At 33.0% G+C, this 17859-nt stretch overlaps 2 protein-coding genes across 2 annotated transcripts; both read left to right on the forward strand.

The window, feature by feature from the left end:
- The first annotated feature begins 2941 nt into the window (after positions 1-2941).
- On the forward strand, positions 2942-8238 carry LOC125808919 (probable inactive histone-lysine N-methyltransferase SUVR2). Its single transcript, XM_049488589.1, is given in 9 exon segments — positions 2942-3261; positions 3479-4054; positions 4914-5841; positions 5844-6025; positions 6486-6748; positions 7240-7306; positions 7412-7462; positions 7589-7684; positions 8050-8238. Coding segments are annotated over 8 exon segments (2349 nt in total). The 5' UTR covers positions 2942-3072; the 3' UTR covers positions 7682-7684; positions 8050-8238.
- A 4805-nt stretch (positions 8239-13043) lies between these two features.
- LOC125808821 (60S ribosomal protein L23) lies at positions 13044-15546 on the forward strand. The gene is given in 4 exon segments (XM_049488483.1): positions 13044-13141; positions 13144-13332; positions 15066-15107; positions 15330-15546. Coding segments are annotated over 4 exon segments (375 nt in total). The 5' UTR covers positions 13044-13080; the 3' UTR covers positions 15413-15546.
- The last annotated feature ends 2313 nt before the right edge of the window (positions 15547-17859 follow it).

The following is a 17859-nucleotide window of genomic DNA, read 5'->3' on the forward strand; positions in this document are numbered from 1 at the left end:
GATATTGGATATATAAATACATAAAATTATGAAATTAAGATACATTGTGAAATAAAAGTACAGAGAAGGATAGGGACGTGGGAGAGAGGAGAGAGTCTGCGTATTTCAAATAAATGTAAATCAAACTTTGGATACAATACATATGAAATAAATTATATATCCAAAGCAAAAAGAAAAAAAGAAACAAATTATATCTAATTTGACTTGTGTGTCTAAAAAATATATAATTTAGGAAATTATTATTTCAACCTATAATCAACATCAGTAAAATTGTTTCATGTTATTTCCTCCAAAATAAAAACAAACCATTTAAAAGCTCTTTTTTTTTTTCAATTTGTGGAATTCCAAAGAGTCGATGGTGGAGTGAAAAGGCAAAAGGTTGTAATACAATTGACAGTAAAAAGTAACTATTTTCTTTTATAGATATTTGTAAAATAATTTATCGCATTTAAGTCGAGTGAAACTTTTTTTATTTCATTAAAATATATTCAAAGTTTATAGCCCCAAAGTACAAAATTTAGATTTCATTAATTTGTGAAAAATAAAATAGAATGTCATACAATTTATTTTACGGAAAAAGATTAAAATTACTTTTGAACTATGCAAAATAGACCAATTTATATCTTTCATTATATTTTGGGATAAAAAAATACCCTCACAATTATTCCAAGAGATCACAAACACCCTCACAAGTCACAAGTGAGACTAATCTCTCCACCTAACGGCAAAGGCATTTTTTATCTCAAAATATAATGGAAAGTATAAATGATCTATTTCACATAGTTCAGGGGGTAATTTTAATCATTTTCCGTCAACGGAATAAGATTTCCCAAAATTTTCTTTTATGAATACATTTATTAGTTAACCATATTTACTAACTATACTTATAATTAAATTATTTGGTTTTATATATTCATAGGAAATTCTTATTGGAGCTTTTATCTCTCACCATTGTTGAAAAGAATGTTGTGATGGAGTCCAAATGCTTCTTAATGCTAAAGTAAAAGCTATTTCTCCAACTCCATAAAAGGTATAGTGATTTATCCTTTTTTTTATAATTATGCAGAGGCGAATTCAGAATTTGAAGTTTAAGGGTTTGGACCCACCATTATATCTATAAAGTTATAGGTTCATATTTATTGTATCAAATAAATTTATGCTTGGAGTCAAAAGTATTGAGTTCGGATGAACGCGATTTGTTAGAGTATGGTCCACATGAATGTTTCTTGATCCTCAAGTTTTTTAAGGTAAAAAGGTGAATACTTTATTTGATTTTTTGGGATTTGTGGAAGAATTTCGGTGAAAAACTAATGGGGTCAGTCTTGCATTGAGTGATTCTGTGTTGGGGTATATAACCCATTGATATTAGAGAGTGAAAATGGTTTCATGCAGAAGAAAAAATGAAGAAAATGATATAAAAATTTTTACCTTTGAAAATGTATTTTGTTGTTATTGTTGTGTTTTTTTGTTTGGTTTCTCACTTTCTATCAAGAATTTTTTCATACCTAGGTCTTGAATCCGAGACCTCTGGTTTAGGGAGGAGCAGTTTGGATGCACCACATACTCTGTGTTGGTGTTGTTGTGTTTGAAGGAAGAATAGAGCAGAAAAAATAAAATCTTTGTTGTCTTTATTTGGAATCTGTGCTATTCCACATTTTGTTTTCTCTTTGTTTTGTATTTTTGCTTTTTATAAAATTTGATTCTGAATTCCCCATGTTAAGGTGTTCATGGTTCTGTTTCGATTAGTAATTTTTATTTTATGTTTCATCTGTTAAATAATGGTTTTGCTTCTTTGATGCTGTGAAATCTCATTAGTTTTGTTTCTGATGTATACTAGGTTTAGGGTGTGTTCGGTATGAAGGAAAATGTTTTTTTAGGAAAATAAGTCGGTTTCTTGCACCCAAGGGTGTGTCTTGTGTGGTCAATGAAGTGGTCGAGAGCCATGAGGTCTCAGGTTCAAATTTCAGCGGAGACAAAAATAATAGGTGATTCTTTCCCATCTGTCCTAGACTTGGTGGACAGAGTTTTCTAGTACTTGTTGTTGGTGGGAGGCAAGTATCCCATGGAATTAGTTGAGGTGTGTGAAAGCTGGTTCGGACACCACGGTCATCAAAATAAACAAATATATAAATAAGTCGGTTTTATACTTATTTTCTTGTGTCTGTTACGTAAGCAAAAAAATATTTTCTTAAAAACATTTGTATATAATCTAGAAAAATACTATGGGTTGTGGGAATGGGGGTTAGGGGGTGAAGATGAGGTGTGCTTGAGGGTTGAAGGACATAATTAATGTGGAATGCCTTGCCTTGCGCGAGTTCCAGTCATGAGATGACTTTTCGCTTACTCCTGTTTAAAAGCATTATAGAGAAGATGTTTAAAAAAAATAGTAATAGCGAAGATGTCAGTGATGAAACATGACTTAGTGAACTGTGGGAGACAATTGCATTACTTCCTATATATGATGACTGATGACCTGATTATTATGCAGTCAACTCTTTTATACTGTCTCAGACTTGGCTCTATTAGGAATTTCTGAGCATGATGAAGTATCGGTTTATCAATACTTGTTGTTATTATACTTTACTTGAGCAGAAGGTCTGTCGGAAACAACCTCTCTATCTTCACAAGGTAGGGGCAAGGCTGCGTACTCATTACCCTCGCTTGACCCCACTTGTGAGGTTATTACACTGAGTTTGTTGTTGTTGTTGATGATGATGATGTATCGGTTTGATGCTTAACAATATCATCTGGTGTTTTTTTTTTAATTCATGTAGTATTTGATAAAACCAACATTCTATAGTACTTCCAATTAGCTTCTGAAAAAATGCTAGGAGTCCTCATAGATCTGTATTGAATACCGTTCAACATGGAATGTCATCTAGTAAGTTATTATGCTATGCATAAATTATTCCAGTCATCATGTTGGTAAAATTCAGACATTGTTTCTGCATTTTCTTGTTTGTGGTTGAAATGCAGATGTAATGTTTTCTCTTTTTTTTTTTTTGGCATTGAAAGGAAGAAGATATACCTCAACCTCATTGACCTCCTTAAAGTTCTACATTAGTATACTAAATGGCGCCAAACCCGAAGTCTAGAGTTACAAAGGCCTTTGAGGCAATGAAGGTTTTTGGCTATAGTGAAACAGTTGTGAAGCCAGTATTGAGGAACCTTCTAAATTTGTACAACAAAAACTGGAAGCTTATTGAAGATGAGAATTATTCTGTTCTTTTGGAGTCTATTATAGACAGCGAAGAGTCTAAGGTATTGTTATTATTATGATTCAGTGCTTATTTCTATTGTCCATAACCACATGATACCCTTTGCGACATGTGAATCCTTTCTAAAGATTATGTGTGGTAATATTTATATCTATCTTGACATCATGCACAAATAGAAAAATAGGATGCTCATTCATCTTTACTTTTTTCCTTCCAATTTTCAATGTGAAAGCATGTCATTTAATTCCCCTGATGATCAGGAAAAGCAGAAATCCTCATTGGAAGATGAACCGGAAGAAAATGAACCACCATTGAAAAGATCTAGGCTCTACTCCCAGGGAAATCATTCTTCACCTGCTAAACACAATGCCGGCCCTAGTGCTGACGCATGTACTTCAGAGTTGCAGCCTTCCGGCAAGCAGAAGATGGCTGAAATCACCACCAAGTCTTATGAAACTCAGGATGCTGAACTGAAGCCTCGTTCTCTCTTGAACGATTATCAGCGCAAAGGTAAGAAGCAGATTTCTTCAGAGGCTTCTCCTGTTTCAGAGGAGGATAATGACATTGTACTACTCTCTGATGATGACATGCGAGGACCTTGTACTCTGTCATCTCATTTGGAATTAAAGAAAAGGGGAGACACATCTCGTTCATATCCTGCTGTGATACCCAAAAGAAGATTAGCTTATAATAGTAGCCTGGAAGAGCCAAACGTCATGGGTTCTACTGATGTATCCAATGAAGGTGCACTGGTTCAGTATGGCTTCAGTGATGCTATCCCACTTTCTGATAACCTGCCAGGTTTTGATGTTCCTCTTGCTGTTTTCCCTTCAGGTATTCCTTCAATGTGTAGAGTTAACTATTAATAAGATTATTCTGTCTCTCTCACCAGACATGGTTCTACTTTGAAACTGTGAACGGGTTGTTCTTTTTTGTGAGTTTTGATACCCATTCTGTTGATATTCTCTAGATGTATTTTCTTTTTGAAGTCTCTTTTGACTGTCATGTATGCTAGTTTTGGTGATTATTCACTAATTCAGGACGTGAATATTGAAATTATTGACTAAAAGGGAGAAATATAGGAGGAGTTAACTTGCTAATATCAATAAATATATTTTTGAAGTTAATGTGTTAACTGATGAAAGCCAAAGAAAGACAGGCAAAGCCATACTGCTATATATCTATCCATTCTCCACTGGTATTTCTTCTTTATGAAGCTTCAATGATTACAATTTTCTGAGGGCAAATTCTATGAATTTGTTCTGCCTCTAGTGATCTTTATACAAATCAAAGTTGTGAAATCATATTTGTATACACGCTTTTTACAAAAAAGCTACATCTTCCTCTCTCGATTGAGCTTTATCTTTCATACAAGCTAGCTGTAAGATTCTTATGGTTTATAGTAATTACACATTCTGCTCATAGTCAGCCCAATGATATTTTTGGTTGATGAAAAGGAAAAAGCTATGTGAATGAAGAACATAAGATTTGTTGAATCAGATGGGGTCATAAGTTGTTTTCTCTTTTTGTTGGTAAATTGTATGTCTGAAGTTGGGAATCCTTTTTTTTTGTGTTCTTTTCCTCTTGGTTTTGTAGTCAAATTCTAAGTCTTACCAAAATGTGAATGTTATCTATAGTCTAGAAGTTTAATTCTGTCATATTTTTTTGGAATTGAAAGGAATTGATAAACAAAACTTGGAGTATCTCTACTCTGAACATCTGGGTACAGAAGGAACTGAAGAAGATGCAACAAATTCATCACGACTAAATATTGCTTCCTCCCCAAACGGGGAGGTGAAAGTCTCTTTTGTCTATAAGACATATTCTTCATCAGATTTTTGTCCACCAAGTTTAGATGCAGTCTTTAAGCGGATGGAGGAAAAGTATATGAAGTCCTACAGATATTCTCAACCTGGTTTTCTGCTAAGTCTGATGGAAAATCTGTGTAAATGCTATCTGATAGCTGGCACCAAGGCCAGGGCAGCAAATGAGCCATCAGCTGGGATAGAGTCTCAGAAACTTCACCCAGTAGGTGTCAGATATGATGCTACTAATCATGAATTGCACTTTGCTCCAGACACTAGGAATGGCTCATTCAAATTGTCGAATTTTATCAAAATCTTACCTCAAATTCCAACATTTCCAGCTTCAGGAAATAAGGATATAATGTGCTATATGGTGGATTTTAATGGTACAAGGATTAAAGGTGCTGAGAAGGACAACACTAACAAGCTTCTTAAACTCCTTGCCTCTTCAACTATGAACAATTCAGTGCTTGTTCACAGTGAACACTCATCTCCTGGTCTTCGTAATTCTGTTTATTATATTGAAGACATCGCCAATGGTCAAGAGGAGCATAAAATTTCGTTGATTAATGAATTCAGCCATGTCCTGCCTGTCTTTAAGTACATACCTAAAAATGTTATTTTCCAAAAGGCATATGTGAAGTTTCTTCTTGCTCGTATATCAGATGACAGCTGTTGTTCAAACTGCAGTGGGGATTGTTTGTCTCAAGATATACCCTGTGCTTGTGCTGGTGAAACAGGGGGTGAATTTGCCTACACATCAGGTGGTTTGCTCAAGGAGAAGTTTCTTGAGAGTTGCATCTCAATGAGTTGTGAACCCCAAAGCATGGTTTAGTATATTGTCAGGACTGTCCCCTTGAAAGGTCTAAGAATAATAGCGTGTCTGGCCTGTGCAAGGGTCATTTGGTGAGGAAATTTATCAAAGAATGCTGGCATAAATGTGGCTGCAGCAGGGGATGTGGAAATCGTGTTATTCAGCGAGGCATAGCAGTGCCATTGCAGGTTAGAAAAATTATTGCAAACCAAGAGTTTCATGTACCATAACTTTGGCTCTTTTTGAACATAAAAAATAGGAGATTGTTTCAGTACTAGTGAGAATGATGTTAGGAGTAGTCATTTAAATTATTGGTCTGGGAAAACATGTGGACTAAAACACACCTTAGGCTCTTGTGTGACATAAAAGGGGAACTTTAAAGTCAAATTATTTCTAATTATATGAATGTGACATTCTTTTTGGGACAAACTAAAAGGGAAAGTGTGCCACAAATTGGGACAGAGGGAGTAATTTATTGTGGTTGAACTATAATCTATATTGTATATATTGCTTTTTCCATCTTGGTGTGAATATAAATGATATCTGATTTATCCGAAAAGGAAAGAAAGGTTTTGTGCATGATCAATACTTCTGAAGAAACCTAGAGTAGTAAGAAATTGTTTGACACATTCTTATCCTGCATGTCAGGTGTTTATGACAGCTGATGGGAAAGGTTGGGGTCTCAGGGCACTGGAGGATTTGCCTAGAGGTGCTTTTGTTTGTGAATATGTAGGAGAAATAGTGACCAACACAGAGTTGTATGAGCGAAACACGCAAACTGCTGGTGAGAGACACACATATCCAGTTTTGCTAGATGCAGACTGGGGTTCGGAAGGTGTCCTGAAGGATGAGGAGGCACTTTGCTTGGATGCTACATACTATGGCAATATTGCAAGGTTCATTAATCATAGGTTAGGCTCTAATGTTCATCCTTTTCTCTTTGTAATTGCCTTTCTTCTCTTTCTTCTTCTCCCCTCTTACATTAACCTGGTGATATGTGGTTTGTACACTTCTTCTACAAAGTAGATAATATTCATGTCCACCAGCTGTTACCTACTAACAAACAACATGTTTCTCTTTGTTTCGATTACTTTGTTCCTCAAGTTTGGAAAGAAAACTGATAGGTAAGCATTAGATGCAACCCCATATATTGCATGTAGAGATATAATAATCAATTGATTACTTTTGTTATGGCTTTCCTTTTGGAGTACATTTGGCATGGAATAAACCCCCAGTAGAGCACCATTACAAGTCCCTTTTTTCTTCTTTGCATGATCAACAGCTCGTTCTTTGCTTTTATTGTTTCTAAGAATCACATTTACATTAAAGAAAAGTGCATTGATTCTTTTTTACTTCGCAATGTGGACTGAAACTAACCACATTGTAATTTTATCTTGACCAGATGTTATGAAGGTAACTTGATTGAGATCCCAGTTGAAGTAGAGACTCCAGATCATCACTACTACCATGTACTTGTTATCTATCTTTCTCTTAACGCTTTTTGAAGTATCTCTCTGTTATTTAGAAATCCGTGCACTATCTACATCAAGCATCTTTTTTTAATGTCACTGCAGGTCGCTTTTTACACTATGAGGAAAGTTAATGCTTTAGAAGAGTTAACTTGGGTAAAGCCCCTATCTATGTTGAACTCTATAACTTTTATTATAACTTTGTTATTTTGATATAGGAAACATGAGTTAAGTCAAAGATAAGTATATACGAAGAATCATTACAAATTTGCTACATTGCAGGATTATGGTATTGACTTCACCGATCATAGTCATCCAGTGAAAGCTTTCAAGTGCTGCTGTGGAAGTAAATCTTGTCGTGACACCGGCCTTTGAAGAGTCAGTTCAACTTTTTACCTCTCTTTCTTATACTCGCCCTGCAGTGAAATCTGCCTACTATTTTCATGCGCATATTGACCTGAGTACTTCTCTAGAGCCTTATGATATGTATTATACACACATCTCTTCCTGCCCTTTATATCTTCTCGCGACCAGAATCAATCTGCCAATTGATTAAACTATATTCCTTCCTTTACAGTTCTACCTACCAGCCTTTAGTACATTGAAATGCTTACTAGGTGCACCATTTGTTGTAGAATAGAGTAGCTTAAAGCCATTCCTGCGCGTGTTTCACTTCTAAATACTTGCTGATTGTGAACTACTTCATTCGATCTTTATATTTAATCAGATACCGTTACTTGCAGGAGCTAGGAAGTATACACTGATGAAGATTACTCCTCACTGATGATGCTGATCCCATCGATAGCTCACATAGATATGATATAGGTAAAACAAGAAACATAGTTTTGTTATTTCTGGAAAAGAACAGCTGGTGTTAACACAGATGAAGATTCCTTCTTCCTGATGATGTTGATCGCTTCGATCAAGAAGCAAATTTTTTTTTTCTTTTTAAAGAACTGCTGATGTTATGTTCTACCAGTTGATGAGATTGCATATGACTATGTTGGAAAAAACATGTTTTATTTGAGTATATTACTTCTTAAATACCTACTTGCCCTGTATACGCTGAGAAGCCCATTGGCTCGTCTTTGACTCTTACCTCTCATTTAACACTCTACTTCGTCAACTTCTCAGTCCCTCGTGAGTGTGGCACGAACCTCTAACTCTAAGCATGGAGTTGATGGTTGGTAAAAGTCTTGAATTACATTTCTTTGCTAAAATGCAATACACTCAAAGCATCAATATATTATTCTTGTGCTAAAACCTTGCATTTAGCTGGTGACTGGGACCACAAGGTCACAAATCTTTTCCATGAATCATCGTCTAGTTTGCATTGAAGGGATAGCCTTGTCTCTATGTGACAGGTTCGAGCTGTGAAATTAGTCATTGATGCTTGTGTCATGATAGAATTATCTACTTATTTTCGAGCCATATCAGATATTGATGTTTGTGTCACAGTATAAAGTTATCTCCATATCACATATAAGTCACGATTTTGAGACGTGGAATTAGTGTTTTAGAGTTGATTGCCTACCTTACACCCCTTCGAGTGTGACCCCTTCCCCTGACCTTGCGTAACCGCGGTATAGCTTTATAAATACATCTATTTTTTTATTAATGTAACAAGTTAAATTACACTAGCGACTATATATTAGTAAATCTTGTCTGTCATACTATGTAACACCAAAATTAGTCCATAAACAACTATAATTAAAAGACCATATTATGAAGCAAGTCATGAGGTAGATAATAACTTTACAATAAGTCCAAATACTTTAAACTATAGTCAAAGAAATAGTCTAGTACTTACTAATTATCGTGCAACATAAAAAAAAAAGTCAAGAACCAACTAAATACTAGAAGGTCGACCCATGACAACAAGAAAAGCCGATCTTGTGTTATACTCTGATGATCTCTTTCCTATCGAAACACCCAAACTCCCATCATTTTAAGATAGACACTAACATCAAATTCTCTCAAAACTTTGAACCAACACCTTTGCTTTCTCCATCACCTTATCCTCATTCAACACATACACACTTACAAACTTTGACTTCTCAACATCCTCAAACTCACTCTCCATTTTCTTAACCGTAGTTGTAATTTCTTCCCATCTGTCTAAGCTATCGACCTTTTTACATGAATCTTTTACATGCACTATCTTCTTCACACCATAACATTCCAATTTCCTTATATACCATTTCACATGACTTTTATATATAACCATTCTCAACTGAAACTTCTTCTGCTTACCATAATATATCCTCTTATAGTGTTCCATAACACCTTTAAACCAAATTTTTCGACTTTTTGCTACCTCAAAGTAGTAATTTTCCACTTCATCATCGATCTTGAACGCGATCCTTCGAATATTCTCAATCATATCACATAATTTTTTGTTTTCCTTTTGTTTTACTTCAGCATCTTTAAGTAAAAGCTTCATTTTCTTGAGTTCTGTTTGGAGATCTTTTACATACTTTTTTGCACCACATAAAATGGTACCTTTGTTTATTTTCATTACACCTTCAACTCTCTCAATGAGAAAAGAGACAAAAGCTTCTGCCATTAAACTTTTTTTTGGAATGAAAAACTTAGAAAAAAATTTCACAAGAATGAGAAATCAAAATAGTGTTTGGTTAATTGACATTAAGTTTCTCAAGTTTATAATCTTGAAAGTTTTACAAATTACACATGAAGTCCTTGTAGTTTGTTAAAATTACAAAAATGGTCCTTTATGTTTGGGGATAAGTTCAAAATAACCCCTTGCATATACTTCTTGAGCAATTTCGATCCTTTAAGTTTGTTAGATGTGAATATCTTTCGGAACTGTGAACTAGGAAAGTCTTGTCAAAATCTCAGAAATTACAACACAAAAAACGCCACCAAATATCCAAAGTATTTTTTGTGTTTCAGTTTACATGACATACTTTAACTTTTTAATTCGTTTAAAATGAATAACACGTTTTAAAATTTGAAAACAATTAATTTTATACTTCCATACCCTTAATGAGAAGGCTTTTTTTTTTTTGGAATGAGAAGATTTTGTAACGATACAAATATTATGACAGGTTTAATATATGAGAGAAAGTCCTTTGTCATTTGTTTTAACTATAGAAACCTCCCATTAACTTTATAAAATTACACTTTATAATCTTTTTTGTGATTTTTTTTTTCATTTCAACTTATTGTCCTTTACTTTTTTAGGTTTAAAGTGTGTGCTAACAAAAGTTTTAGTGTAAATTGGATTTATTTTCTTAAATAGTGTATTTATAAATAGTAAAAACGCGTGAAGAGGGAATAATCTTTTTTTTTTTTTTTGTTAATTTCCCACTATATCTTCTTTCAATAATGATGCCAAACTCTCGTGAATGGCTTCTCAATAAATGACAAATAATTTACTATATGTGAAAATCAACCAAATTAGGTATCATTAAATCGAGGATTCTTCGGAAACCATCTTTTTATCTTCACGAGATAGTGATAATATTTGCGTATATTATATTTTTCTCAAACGTCACTTGTGAAATTTTACTTAATAATAGGTTATTGTCATTGTTGTTAACCTAACTAGGTATTTAACGCATATGCAAGCATTCAAATTTTCCTACATATTATTAGTAAATAATAGTCTTTCTTTGTTTCTTTTATTGTTCATGAAGTTTTTGGACCACCATTTAAATACTTATTTTGAGCAAACTGAAAACTTTATGAGAAAATGTTAGATATCTGATTTAGAATTGTATAAATTATTGCAAATGTTTGACATTAGTATAGTATTTTATTTGTCAGATTGAGTAAAATATGAGTCTAATATTTTTTGGAATGATAATTTTGCAAGGTTATACTTAAATAAGTGATAAAATATAAATAATGAGGGTGGTATAATTGAACAAAATCATTTAACTTGGCTAACCTGCTAAAGTTTTAATTAGTTTGAGCCAGAGTAATTTTGATGATGAGTTGATTTGGGGTTATGCCAAATTAATCCATAAAATATCTGCATCCCAAATAAACTCATGATGCTAACCATTCGCAATCTATAAAAATTAACTTTATAATTCTTCTTCTATCTCTTATGAAATTAATTATAATCACGCAGATATGTGATATATGTGATGATTGTTTTAGATCATAAGTTTTAAAAGAAAATTTTCTTTTTTAAAGATCGTATCAAATCAAACAATGCTACATAAAATGGAACCAAAAGGTATATGTTTTAAGCTATATTAATAAACTAGTTTTTTTTTTTTTTTTGGTTTCCCATATGATGTCTGATACCCATATTGGGGCCCAATTAAATCCGGATTCGCGTCAGAAAGTCCCACGATGGGGATTAAAGCTCCCTAACAAAGACAACTTCATAATTAAGAGGACTCAAAACCGAGATATCTAATTAAAAATAAAGAAATATTTACCTCTCCGTCGCAATCCTCGTTGGTCATATTAATAAGATAATTTTACACAAATCTCATAGTGTTAAAAACTAATTACATCCTCTCCATGCTCTTTTCCAAATTACAAAAATCCTTAAATTTGGTGGAATCCAGTTACATCCCAAAACGTCATGATACAATTTGTCTTGATTTCGGATACATCCTATCCCTACTCTTTTTCAAATTACAAAAATTCTTAAATTTGATGGAATCCGGATACATCCCAGAACGTCCTGATACAATGCATCCCGGTTCCGATACATCTCGATACATCACTTTTTGATTTTAGATACATCACTCAATGTCCCGATACATTGTAAACTTATGTATTTGACTGTTACATCGCGTAAAGTGATGTATCCGAGAATAAGATAAAATAGAGATTTTTGTAATTTTTTCAAATCGTAGAAATTTTTAGAGAAAATGGTGTTTTAGAATTCATGAAACTCTTTCTTTGAGCTAATAAAGATGGTAAAAATGGTGAATTTTGTAAGTTATGTGGCCCCACCGTTATATTTAACAATTTTTGAGGGTAAATTGTTAAGTTTAGGGTAAAAAACTAAATTGAACACATTTATTTCAATCACCTAAAATATATTAAGGATCAAAACAAAGCAACCCAATATATCAAGGACTATTTTGATCATTTTCTCTATTTTTTCCTATTAATAAACTAGTTGATTGAACCACATATATCCTTAACTTTCTCTTAAAACAAAAATAAATGGGCAAATTACAGAAATCACATACTTTTAAGGCAAAATTACAATTTATCTCTTAAAAGTTTATAATTACAGAAATCTCTCAAACGGATACAATAATATAAGCGTTGATACATTAATTTGATGTGCGAGATATATTAATCGTTAAGTAAGATACATTACATTTTATACATGATACACTAATCAGATGCGCGAGATACACTAATCTGATGCGCGAGATACACTAATCTGAAGCGTAAAAATGAGGGATTTTGAAGATTTGTAAAACTTATAGGAGATAATGGTAATAAGTAAACTAAAATGTGGAATTTCTATAATTAATCCAAAATAAATTAAAGAAAATGGTCTGGCCCATCTCAAGTTGTATGTGACAAGCCCAAATAGAGTCCATAACCAAACATTCTTCAAATTAAAACCCTAAATTGCCATTTCTATAAAACCCTAGCAAAAACCCTAAATCACCATACTTTCTGCATCCAAAAATGTCAAAGCGAGGTAAGTTTACTTCATGTTGCTTTCAAATTCAGAAGATCGTTCTCAATTATCTTCGATTTTCTCTAATTTTTTTTTTTTTAAATGATGTTTAGGGCGTGGAGGGTCTGCCGGAAACAAATTCCGGATGTCACTAGGTTTACCGGTGGCGGCGACGGTGAATTGTGCTGATAACACTGGGGCGAAGAACCTTACATTATCTCAGTGAAGGGTATAAAGGGTAGGTTGAATCGGTTGCCATCTGCTTGTGTAGGTGATATGGTGATGGCTACTGTCAAGAAAGGGAAACCTGATTTGAGGAAGAAAGTGATGCCTGCTGTCATTGTTAGACAACGCAAACCTTGGCGACGAAAGGATGGTGTTTTCATGTACTTTGAAGGTAAGCTTTTTCCGCAAGCTTTTAAGGATTTGAGCTGAGTTTTTAGGTTGTTTTGTGATTTGAGCTACTTGTTATTGTTTTCTTAGCTCGTTTTTTGAATTTATATGAATTGTTTGAATCAACTACACCCAGATTTGGTATCAGTTGATTTTATATTAGTATGTAGTGAAGTATCTATATGAATGATTATAAAAATGTAATCTTTTGAGAAAATTAACATTAGTTGGTGTACACATTGAGTTTTTGCGGATATCAATCTATCAGAGTTACTCTAGGATGTTGGGATTTCCTTGCTAATATAGTTATTCATACATTTAGCTTTGTTCATTTTCCGGAATTTGAAGCAGTGAGTGGTTATTCCATGAGTTTTGCTGGTTAGGGTGTGGTGCAATTATCCAGTGATCTGTTTTTGTACTTTGGTATTCGTGCTTGTTTTTATAGAAGTGATGTACGAATGAGAGCTGGTTTGGCAGTATCATCATCCAATTTTACCTTGTGCATGTGTCAAGTCATAAGAGTGAGTAGGTCTTTTAGATTCGAGTTTTTATCTGCACTTCCATGACCAGCTATAGTCTAACCAACCTTAACCTATCTTGGTTCATAATCGAATTAGATCTCCCCAATTGAACCTCACTTTTGTGGTTTCTCTCTTTGAGCAGAGATAAATTAACTTTTGAAGCATATGATCTTAGTAACTGAATTCTTCAGTTAAAAGAAAGTTCCAATTAAGTGTATTAGGGAACAAATTTGTATCTTTTGATTGTAAGTTTTACTATCATAGGTCTTTCTTTATCTTGATTTTGTTGATAGTAGGTATCAAAGGTAGGAGATCTGCTTGTGCAGTTGTTTCTGATGGATTGAGAAACATGTGTTTGTATTTATTTATTTTTGAAAATCAGACTTAGTCAGGTGTTAACATTTCTTATCGTGGTTAATACAGTTACTAGTCTGGGAAATTAATGTTGTCTATCGTTACAGATGTGCTTATACTATTCAAGCACTTTCTGCTCCATATGGGCCCAACATGAAGTAATCTATTTTCTTCCATTCTGGACACATATATGCAGGATATGTTGACTTGGCCTCTATTGTTTTCTTAGTTGTTTAGTTTTATATCTTTTGAAATAAATTATATGATGTCCTTACAAAAACTGATTTCAAAATTATCTTGCTATTTTGATGTCTAACTTTTACATATCCATGCATTAGTCAAGTAACAACCTTCTTATACCGTGGTTGATACAGTTACATGCCTGGAAAATGTATGTGTCCATCGTTACAGATGTGTTAATTCCTATTATGCTCATATCTGCTCCATTTGGACTCTACATATGTTTTCAATTTGTAGCATTGTTAAGTATACACAGTGTCTTTACTTGAAATTGAGTTTAACGTTATCTTCTTGTTGTGTAGAACTTTAAACATGTTCAGACATTAGTCAGGTTACAACCTTATTATACTGTGGTTGATACAGTTACATGGCTGGAAAATAGATGTGTCCATCGTTACAGATGTGTTGATTCTTTTTAAGCTCACATCTGCTCCATTTGGACTCTACATATGTACTCCTCGAGTTGTAGCATGTTAAGCATGTATCCGCTAGTAATATATTTTACATACTTGGAAGTTTGCTAGTTGGGTGGAGTGTGTATTAGTAGTCATGCTTTCTACTTCTCAAGCACAAAAAATGTTACTTTCGCTGTGCTTATATCACGTCTTGTATGCTTCTTCAGATAATGCTGGTGTGATTGTGAATCCCAAAGGAGAAATGAAAGGTGAGATCATATGCTTAACCTCCATCAAGTATATCTATCTAAACTATATATGCCTGATTAATACTTCGAAAACGACATCTTCTACTTAGTTTTTGTTGTATCATTGACATTGCATAGTTGCACGGATTATTTCTTTGTTTAGCCATATATCAAGAATTTAAACCGTTCACAATTTTCTTGATGTACGTGTATTGTTCATGAGCTCCTTTTGGCCGTTGTTAGGTTCTGCTATCACTGGTCCAATTGGAAAGGAGTGTGCTGATCTATGGCCAAGGATTGCTAGTGCAGCTAATGCAATTGTCTGAACTACTAAGAGATTTTGATAACTTTTATTTGGAAGTGCTGTTATTGTCACATATACAAACAAATGCAGCAATGTTGTATTGCTCTGAGATTTAAAAGTTCATATAATACCCACTTATTTGCTACTAAATATCACGTCATTTACTTTTCGTCTCGTTTTTGATTTATAGCTTCGTAATTATTGAAAGACTTGTCCAAATAAAATAGTCTCGTTCCCCTCGAATAGTCGAGGAAACATGGTTGAGTTTGAGTTTTTGGTTTGAATTACCTTTGTTAGGGGAGTGCTTTAACTCGTAATAGAGGACTTTCTAACATGAATTTTGATTTAGTCGGGTTTTAAAACGGTTATTATACACCATATTAGGAATCGAGGAGAAGAGCAAAATGAAATATATTAAGAGTTATAAATATTGTGTTCATTATATCTAAGTCGTTTGCTGATTTGAAACCAAATTAGACCAAGTCACACATCTCATTGTTACCTAATGAACCAAATATCTACCCCATAAAATTATGTCTATTAAATAATTTTGTTATTTTTTCCATTTTAATATTATAATTATGAGATTACTTGTTTCCAATTTAAAAACTTCAATTATTTTGAAATTGATTCGACTGGTAAAAACGATTAATATTTGAGATTGAATAAATTATCTATGAAGTACCTATCTGCTTAGCAAAAACAGATAGATCAATTATATTCGTTATTGTTTATGTCATATAGTAGTATATATTTCTTGATTGGGTTATGAATCGGTTTACAAATTTTGGGCAATAGTGGAATAGTTGAGATTCTTTCTTTCTTAGTTAAAGTTTTCAAATTTGAGTTCTGAATACAAAAATAAAATCCTATTAAAAGCACCTCCGGGATTAGCTAAATTCTAATATAAATATCAAATATCGGGTGGAAAAATAATAATTATGAAACGGCATGACACAGCTGTAAGTTGACAAATGTGTGTTGACCAAAAAAAGAAAAAAAAAGTACAGATGTGTAAAGAGACGTGCTACCGACTTGCTGATTAATTCCAAATAATAATTTGTTAAATTTCTGGTTTATGTTTTTAACAAGGGAAAAGGGTCAAATATGCTCCTAAACTATTCGAAAAGATCTAGATATATCCCTCTTTTAAAGTTTAGCTCACTCGTGTCCTCGCTGTTCAACTTTTCGTCTAGATATGCCCTTATGGGCGTTAAACGCCCCACGTCATTTTTACATTATCACGTGGCATTGGAAAAGGGTCAAATATACCCCTAAACAATTCGAAAAGGTCAAGATATACCCCCTTTTAAATAAACTACTCGACCCGTTTTCAACAATTTTTTAAAATTTTTTATTTTTTTTCGGTAAATCCTGAAAATGAGTAACTGACTAATAAAAAAAATAGGAAAAATATGAAAAAAATATATAAAATTAACGCCAAAAATTCGCAAATAAATATAGTAACCTTAAATTCAACAATTTCAATAATTTTTTAAAATTTTTATTTTTTTTCGATAAATCCCGAAAATGAGTAATTGATTAATAAAAAATCTGAAAATGACTTTATGCTGCATTTTTTAGGTTATATTTTTCATATTTTTTATTAATCAATTACTTATTTTCGTGATTTATCGAAAAAAATAAAAATTTAAAAAAATTGTTGAATTTAAGGTTACTATATTTATTTGCGAATTTTTGGCGTTAATTTTATATATTTTTTTTCATATTTTTCCTATTTTTTTTATTAGTCAATTACTCATTTTCGGGATTTACCGAAAAAAAAATTAAAAATTTTAAAAAAATTATTGAAAACGGGTCGGGTAGTTTATTTAAAAGGGGGGGGGGGGGTGTATATCTAGACCTTTTCGAATAGTTTAGGGGTATATTTGACCCTTTTCCAATGCCACGTGGTAATGTAAAAATGACGTGGCAATTCCATTTGGCGTTTAACGCCCATAAGGGCATATCTAGACGAAAAGTTGGATGGCGAGGGCACAAGTGAGCCAAACTTTAAACGGGGGTATATCTAGACCTTTTCGAATAGTTTAGGGGCATATTTGACCCTTTTCCCTTTTAATAATAATTAATCTGTTGACATTTGCCTCTTGTAGGTATAAAAAAGCTTGCAAATCATAAATCTTTGTTTTTGTTAATTGGAAATCATAAATCTAAGTCTAATGAGCCTCCAATGGAACTCTGCCACATATCTCATCAAAGAGTGATGACAAAGAATTATTGACCTATTCTACTTCAATAATTTACTTATTATTAGCTAAATATAAAATATTTTTAATTAAAGTAATTTGTTTATGTAAAATTTAAGTCTTGACAAAACTTAAATCAACTTTTTCCCTAATATAAAGTGTTGGGACTATAAAAAATTGAGACCTCTTATCCTTAATCAAAAAATCTGAATTCAAACTTTAGAAATAACATCATTATTAGTAAGGAACATTTTAATCTTGT

The sequence above is a fragment of the Solanum verrucosum genome, unplaced genomic scaffold, assembly GCF_900185275.1.
Source record: "Solanum verrucosum unplaced genomic scaffold, falcon-dt-bn FXZP01000218.1, whole genome shotgun sequence".
In the NCBI taxonomy this organism is placed as follows: domain Eukaryota; kingdom Viridiplantae; phylum Streptophyta; class Magnoliopsida; order Solanales; family Solanaceae; genus Solanum; species Solanum verrucosum.